The sequence below is a fragment of the Oryza brachyantha genome, chromosome 7, assembly GCF_000231095.2.
Source record: "Oryza brachyantha chromosome 7, ObraRS2, whole genome shotgun sequence".
Lineage (NCBI taxonomy): Eukaryota > Viridiplantae > Streptophyta > Magnoliopsida > Poales > Poaceae > Oryza > Oryza brachyantha.
The window spans coordinates 4,817,387-4,825,956 of NC_023169.2; the positions used below are offsets into that span (position 1 = coordinate 4,817,387).

Below are 8,570 nucleotides of genomic sequence, written 5' to 3' on the forward strand. Positions count from 1 at the left end.
ATCACTTCAAGCTTATAAGCCTCTTAAGAAGAACTGACTCTGATACTAGTTGAAGTCCTAGGGAGACAGCCTAGAGGGGTTGAATAGGTGTTCTGAAAAATTCTTCGAAATACAGCGGTCAGTAGGGCCGGACCGTCCGGGATTAGGTGCCAGACCATCCGGTCGGGGCTCTCAGGTTGGGCCAAGAGCTCTGGTCGGACCATTCGGCTATAAACACCGGACCGTCTAGTCATTGAAAGGAGGAACTTTTAAGTCCTCCTTTCTCAGTGGAGTTCCAGGGAACGTGCAGTGTGTTGTACAAAAGATGAACACGAAAAGATCACACAAACAACAAAAAACTAAGAAACTCACAAAGATGGACACGAGAGATCTTATCCTGAAGTTCAGATCTTTCGGTCCTAGTCTCCGTTGAGGCGCTCCTCTGAGCAGGATCACTCTCGATCCTTTCCCTCTCTTGGCTTCCTCCCACAAGGTCAACACGTGTCTCCGGATTCACCCCTAGGCACTAGCAAGCCCTTGATTGACCATCAAGGTCAAGATCAAGGCACCTTGCCTAGCCCTAAGTGGCAATCTACTCTATCCTGCAACCTTCTATGAAGAAGCACAAGAATCCACTAGATATCTTACCTTTTTCCTCACGGAGGTTAGGCACCAACCTTCACAAACTTGATCCCGGGCGATTCACAAAGCTTGGAGGCTCGTAGGCGACGCCTATCCGTCCAGGAGCACGAACTCCAAGAGTAACAGGCCACCACGTCTCCACATGCATCCATCTGTCGCTCAAGATTACTCACTAATCCCTAAGCTCACAACCTAGGCTTGATCCGTGCATTAATCACTCTAGGAGGTGTTTGGATTAGTGGGGAAGGCTTGGTAGGGGCTAGAACTCACCTAGAAACCCTAGAGTTTGAACTAGAAGCCTCATCAATGACTAGAATCCAGAGGTGGATTATATAGTGTTGTCAAACGTCAGCTAGCCATTGGATAAAGTTATATGGGCTGGACTGTCTGACCCACACTTGGGTTCTGGCTGCTGCCTTGGGCCGGACTGCCTGGTCCTGACCAGACTGTCTGGTCCAGGCTCTTTGGATTTTCTCTCAAGCAAGCCTCACACGCTCATGACTCACTCACGGATGCATGCAACGACTTAGTGACCCATCTTAATAGTACGGATTGTCCTACGACTCAAAAACGAAAAAGAAAACGACTTTGACTGTCTTGACTCCGTTGTTGCTTTTCGCCTTTTGGATCACTTCTCGCTTTAAAACAATTTCGCGCAATCCATACATGAGTCAAATTCTCTACTTCTCTATAATCACAACTTATTAACGCACACATACTTTGACTAGGATTGTCATTAATAATCCAAAACCCACTTTAGAGGCTAGATGCACTTTCAATAAGAAGAACAGACAGCCCAACACCATGTTTGTACTCTCATAAAACAGGTTGATGTCTTTGGTGCTTAAATTGCGGCACATTTGTTCCGTATAGCTAGTGTTTTCCGTGCATGCTTAATTGCTAGCTTTCTATTGAAAATCGCTCATCGTTTACCAGTACGTATAACAGTTAATATGCCATCTCATCAGTTATATTTTGTAATAATTATATTATTTTTCCTATTTTGTAAAATAAGTACATAATAGCATACTTGAATCTTATTGGGCTACATATGGAGTTTGAGAATTGCTGTGTACCGAGTAGACAAGTAGTTCACGTGTGCCTTAAGCTATGGTAGAAGTAAAGTAAATATAATTTGTGCTAGTTCAGTTATACATAGATTGAAAAAACTCAGCTTAATGCTTTTCTGGAGTATGGCATTTAAGCTTTCTTGAATCACTATTTATTTCATTGTGTTTACTTAGGTATTCCCTATATTTCATATTATAAGACTTTATAGACTTAGATAGATTCATATATGTACTAATGAATCTAAACATATATACAAAACATATACATTGATATATACATGGATGAATCCAGACAAATTCAGAAAATTTTATAAAATGAAACGGAGGTAGTACATCGATTGTATGAATGCTGCTTCAACGGAAATCTCATGGGGAATCTTGTGGTTCTCAAGCTGTTAAGCAGTCATGACTCATAAGTGGCATTTTGCTTTGCCAACGATATACACTGGGTAGGAACTGAGATGCTTGAAGAAATGGCATATGGCTTTTTCATGGTTCGGTTGCCCCCCACCCCTCCCTCCTATTTTTTGGTCATAACAATTGGTTTTAGAGTGACAAATGGGAGATCATAATATGAGCTCAATTCTTGATATTGTAACATTGTAACTGGTGATTGGATGATCGATTTGGTATCACATAGGGGTAGGGGTGGGAAAAATGGTTGAATCCGACCCTTAAATTTTATAGGAAAAATGATTGGGCCCATTACCACCCCTACATAGGGGTCAGTATTCAACCCATCTTTTAGACACCTGATGTTACACTATCTTTCTTACTGGAAAATATATATTCAGAAATTAACAGGGGACTGGAGTTGGCCAATTAGAGCTCAGATAATGTTATGTGTACTTATTTTATGTTGTTTGTGAAAACATCACTATTTATCAATCTTGTCTGCTTGCTCCTGCTTACTGGAGCAAAGCAAAAAATATTCAGTAAGGCAAAGAACTGGTACTTCTAGTCCTTGTAGTAATAAAATACAAGGGAAATTTTCGTATATGGCACTTGTTGCAGCTGTATTTTCTCTTTTGCCATCAAAATTTTGCATTGCTCTCTTTTACCATTCTTACGTGTATTTCTCTTGTGCCATTGCTATTATGACTGGTAAAATTTTTACTCTTTAATATTTTGACCATTGTAAAATTTTACTCGTTTATGAGGTTGCCGGAAAACTATCAGTCTCCCTTCACGGAAAGACGGATGGTTTTTAAATTCGATATTCATAATATCCTCTATTCAACCAATATAAAAAAATAAAATAAAAGAAGATAAGAGACCAACCAGCCCTAGATAAAAGGAAAAGTCAGAGATCGATCCGATCGATCGAGCTTGCCTAGTTTGTCCTCTATTTAACCAACAAAAAAAGAAAGAAAGAAAAAACAAGAACAGATCGATCCAACCCTGCTGTCGTGGCCGCACGTGCTTCTGGCGTCCAGTGTGCTGCGTTGTCGCCATGCCGTCACGTGCTACGCCTCCACCCTTTCTGATGGTGTCTTGTCCTACTGCTGTATTGCCTCTCTGCCATACGAGAGAAAGAAGAGCCAAAGGAATTAGGGATTTTGGGGGTAATTTCTCAAATTCTTGTGATGGCAAATTATTTTTAGTTTACCCAAGTTCAATTTTTCAAATAGAAACGCATTAGTTCACCAGTTGCGTGAGTTCGAATGTTCGATTATGGGCTAAACCCATTTTTTTCAATTTTGGTGTTTATTAATCAAGATTCAGCTTAGCTGACCTAAACAAAGATCATAGCCATCGTCATTATCTTTCTAATACCGATGGTTTCTTTCGATTCTGATAAACGATTAAGGAGAAATGCTAAAAATAGTGCGGCTACTTAGGTCAGGAACTGGTGCGGCGCATTTTGTTTCCTTTAAACCAAAGTTATAGAAAATTTTCTATATGCATAGAAAATGCTATCATTTGTCTATTTTTATTAGATTGTTTGTGATTTTTGTATAAAATAGTTATCACATCAGTATCCATATTTAAATACGGGTTGACGGAATAAATAGAATCTTTGTATTTTATCATCGGAAATACGTTAGGTATTTATGTACCATTAGTTAGCGACGTATAGAGATTTTACGTGATATTTTGCTCCACAGTTGTTGAGAGTTCAAACTTGGGAGATATTGAGCTAAATTTATTATCAAGGTTTGACGCAAGTGCATGAAGACCTTATATGATTTATTTGCGATGACTGAAATACTATCCTATAAATAAATAGACACTTGGTCCTGCATAGTTACTGAACGTGATTTCATATTATTATTTACATTAAATTTATTCATGTTTTGAGTTGACAATTGAGTTTCTCATGTCGTTTTCATGTTTTATGATTCTGGTTCTTTTCCAGTTAACTTAATCAAGTACCATGCATGCTATGGAGTGTTTTAATTGATTTTTTATTCATAGTCCTTGTAGTAAGCACTGGTCATGCTTACTTGGTTTATCGGTAATGCTAAAAAAATATCCATGTTTGTCTAGGAGGGGAACTACTATTTCATTGAATCTAACATTTTTCTCATGTTTGCCCACGATAGGAAATACCGTTAAATTAAATTTGGAGTTTCTTTTCAAAGAAGGAAAATAATTATTGTTGCTCTATATTTCCAAATATTTAATGTATTCTTTTAGTTCCATACTATGTATTTTATACTCACTCTTATGTTTTATATGATTTTTAGGTACCAAATAACGCCGCATGTATGGGTGGGAAGTAGAACCCTTTACTAGATACTTATACACAACTCTAGCTTATATTTAGTTTCAATATATTGTGACAAATTACACAGTGATTAGATCTAGTGTATAACTCCATGAAGTCTAGTATCTAGTGTTTTTTCTCATGTTTTCTGTAGCACTCCAGGTTTGTGAAAACCATGGACATTACACTCAATGCATATAATTTTGTGTTGAAAATGTTATTTCATTTTTTCTCTAAATTTGGTCAAAATTAAATAACTTTGGCATTTCATTTTAATAACCATTCATCTATTTAATTTTTTCAAATACGAAAAATTATATGTTAGGCTTAAAATATCTTAGTGATAAAACAAATCAAAATAATAATAATTACTAATTATATATTTTGAAATAAAATAAATGATCGAATCTATAACCAATGGTCAACAATATCAATAAAAGAACTAGAGGGTGTAGTACAGAATTTTCCTTCCACACACAAATTATAAACTATATATTACCCCTCACTTTGCCGTAGGACATATTTATCAATATATGTTAACTATTTGTAGAAATATAGATATATGTTCAAATACAATGAAAATAATATTAGATGATTTGATATGCTTCTACGTACGGTGAGCTCTACGTAACATGTTGAATTATACGTGATATAACATACGGGTTAATAATTACTAAGTGTGGTTAGTAATTATTAGGAACTTAACCGTTGGCCTACATTATCCCTGTCTAAACCGAACCCATATTGGATCACTATCCAACTTCCATATTCCAGGCCATTAAGTATGCAACCCATAGGTTTACGAATACTTGGTTGCAACCTGAAAACTCTTTTTCGGTTCACATGCCAACAACAGCCCTTAGCAGAACATATTGACCCACCAAGTATCCATAAAGATCATATCGGCTGAACCGATAATGTATCTCTGTATTAATCCGTTTGCTTCACGATATCAATTAAGCTCAAGGCGAGATATGTGACATAATTTCAATAACTTAATCATTCTCTCTATGCTATGGCAGATTACTTGTGATTGACTCCTCAATCACTTTCGATATGGTTATGCACTTCCATAATCTATCACATCGAGCGGCTAACAGATATCTTTCCAATAGAGGAGCAAATTCTATCTCGGTTATTTACATCCCACTACGTGTTTCATGATAAACCTGAAGATTATCTATTATCCATATAACAATCCAGTCACGATATATCGTTTAGTAGTCCCTAGGCAATCCATTATACATGTTGAGAACTATAATAATCTTAAGTCAAAGGATTATACATCAATAATTAGCGAGAACATTGATGACACACTATATATAGCTCTTGCAGTGTCTCACGTTGGATCTATCCAACATATGTTCATATGATCGATTTGATATCTTCATATCATGATCCATGAGACATGGTCATCAATCAATACATGAGCTGATATCTAATCATATTTGTTTCATACATGGTATTTAATCAGGGAACATTTGATAAAATAGAAACTTACAACATAAAGAGTCTCATAATAATCAATAGTGAGTTATCTGTCTGAAAGATCAATACATGATAAATGTCTGAAAGATCAATACATGATAAATATGTAAACACAGTTGATGATATAACCATCTACGATTGTGTACGGGGCATATCGATCAGTGACAGCTAGAACTTTGAGTTTGACCGGCAAGCCCCAAGAATATTTGGGTGCAACAACTAAATACGGCTAGTTTGTAAACTCCGGAAGTGTGCACGCTGAGAATTTCGCAGCGTTTCCATCTCCGACGTGAACTGTTCCATGGCAGCCGTGGGTAGCACGACTGGCACGGCCACAGCATGCTCCCCCGTGCCGTTCTTGACGGCGATCATGTAGCTCACCCCGAACCACGCGTGCGACGGCCCGCCATACACCGGCTCGCCCCACCCAAAGTCCACACGGTGGAAACCGACGAGCCGGACGTCGGAGAGCAACAACAGGTTCGCCATGGCCAGAGGCGGGCGACCACGCAGCACCAGCGTGTCTGCCACTGACCGGACGTACTCGGTGGTCGTCGTCTTCTTCGCCTCACGCAACAGCTCGACGACGTCGCCGAGCGAGCTGCGGCGCAGGGCCTCGGCGGGCGTCGTCACCGTCACCGGCAAGGCCGCGTTCCCGTAGTAGCCGGGAGGCAGGCGAAGCTCGCCGTTGTTCTTGAAGCTGATGACGATCGCCAGCCGCGCGTCCTCGCCGGCGGGGATCGGGAGCGCCTTGGAGCGCGCGCGCCAGATGAACGCCGCAAGCACCTCAAAGGTCGTCGCGCGGTTACCGCGGCCACGGAGGTGCGGCGGGAGAGCACCCTTGAGCGCGGCGACATCGGCGGGGCTGAAAGAGAAGGTGCGCATGAGCATGTCGCCGAGGGCCACTTCCGGCGCCACGTCGTCGTTCTCGGGGAGCCGGAACTCCGGCTTGGGAGGCTTGCGCGCGTCGAGGAGCTCACGACACCACGCTGGCGAGACGGCCAGTTCACGGCCACCGCGCGCGAGGTCGGCGACGGCGTCCATGAACTGCACGATACCCGACGCGTCACACATGACGTGGTTGAGGCGTATCCCGAGGACGAATCCTCCGCATAAGAGACGGGTCACCTGGCCATGGTTTCACGAGATCGAGGTCGTCAAGTCGACGCACGCGGACATGCTGCGGCATGCCTGCCACCATTGTCGCTGCATGGCTGAGCTGATACGATGAAGCTTGCTTACCTGGATGAGCAGCAATGGTGTGCCGAGCGCGCCGGCAGAGCCCTCTACGTCGAAGAGAAGCTGATCCATGCACGGGAACGGCGCCCTTAGCCCGGCGGCCTCGAGGTCGGCGACGAGGACGTCAGCGTCAGCCTCGATGAACAGCACGCCCTCGCCGGTGCAGTCGACGACGAGCTTACGGTCTTCAACCTCCCTGAGCCGCCCAGCGAACGGGTAGTACGGCACCAGCGCCGCGGCGAGCGCCCGGCGAATGGCGTCCACGGGGTCAGCTCGCCCGGGCCCGGCACGGTAGACGAAGACGTTGGGGACCTGCCACCGCAGTGACTCCGAATCGTCCAAGTCGGAGAGGCGCTTCGTCTCGCGAGGCGTCGGTGCGGCGGGGGCAATGAGCTCCGGCGCGCGTCGCCTCACGGGGAACGACAGCGCCATGGATCGATGGGAAGTGGGATGGGAACGTGGGACATGTGTTCTTCCTTTGGTTTTCTCTCTGCGGTGGGTGCTTTATATAAGATGCTAAAATTTTGAGGGACAAAAATTGTCCCAAAATAATTTATTTTAAGCTCATCAAGCGTATACCACTAAAAAAATACAAATAGTATTATCTATTTTACCAAATTTTAATATAAGTATTCATTACTTTATCTACTTCGAATGTATTTATTTCTACTCTCACAAATTCCGGTGGAATGATTATTCAGAAATAAATTTATTTTGGGACAAGCTGTAAAAATGAGCTTATTTGGATTTGGGAAGAAGGTAGTACACAAATAATTTCTACAACCATACTTACTCTCCAAACCAGAATAAAACTGGATAAGAGGAAAAATATGTACTGATGTTACCGGAATGTTCGAAAATAGAGAAAACGAATTTATTGGAGTAAATTTCTAAAACATTGTATACAAGCATGTCCATCTGTATATTATGAATTTACAGCAAATATAGATCTCTAGATATGCTTGAGGACAGAAGGTTGCGACGACTCTAGAAATTATATTGGACGGATGGAGTTCTCATAAGTATTTAAAAAATTAAATTGGATATGGTCAAATTTTTAATTCACCTCTATTTTGTGGTGTACGTAGGATTTGAGATATGAGTGGTCCAACTTACGAACCTTCTTAAACACCACAAAACAAATACCAATATATATATTCTATGGATGGATAATAGAATTTAACCAAAGTTCACCATTATATGTTTAAGAATCAATCATTAAGAAATTAACTTGACTTAAAGAAGTGTATTAAGCTTCAAAAGTTAAAGAAAGATCACCATGCATGCTACTTCTTGGGTTTACGCTATCTCATGACCATTGTATTAATTCTTCATTCACCTTAAAGAAAATATCCATCACAATAAATATGGCTAGACAATCACTCGAGTGGCCATCACCCATCTTGTTTAATTCTTCATGTTCAACAATCTGAAATATACAA

The 8,570-nt window shown here is 41.2% G+C and overlaps 1 protein-coding gene across 1 annotated transcript; it reads right to left on the bottom strand.

The window, feature by feature from the left end:
- Positions 1-6,108: 6,108 nt before the first annotated feature.
- Positions 6,109-7,560, bottom strand: LOC102714479 (benzyl alcohol O-benzoyltransferase-like). Its single transcript, XM_040526505.1, has 2 exons — positions 7,132-7,560; positions 6,109-7,017 (listed from the first exon to the last, which is right to left on the bottom strand). Exons 1-2 carry the CDS (start codon positions 7,558-7,560, stop codon positions 6,109-6,111), a joined length of 1,338 nt encoding a protein of 445 aa, XP_040382439.1.
- Positions 7,561-8,570: the final 1,010 nt, after the last annotated feature.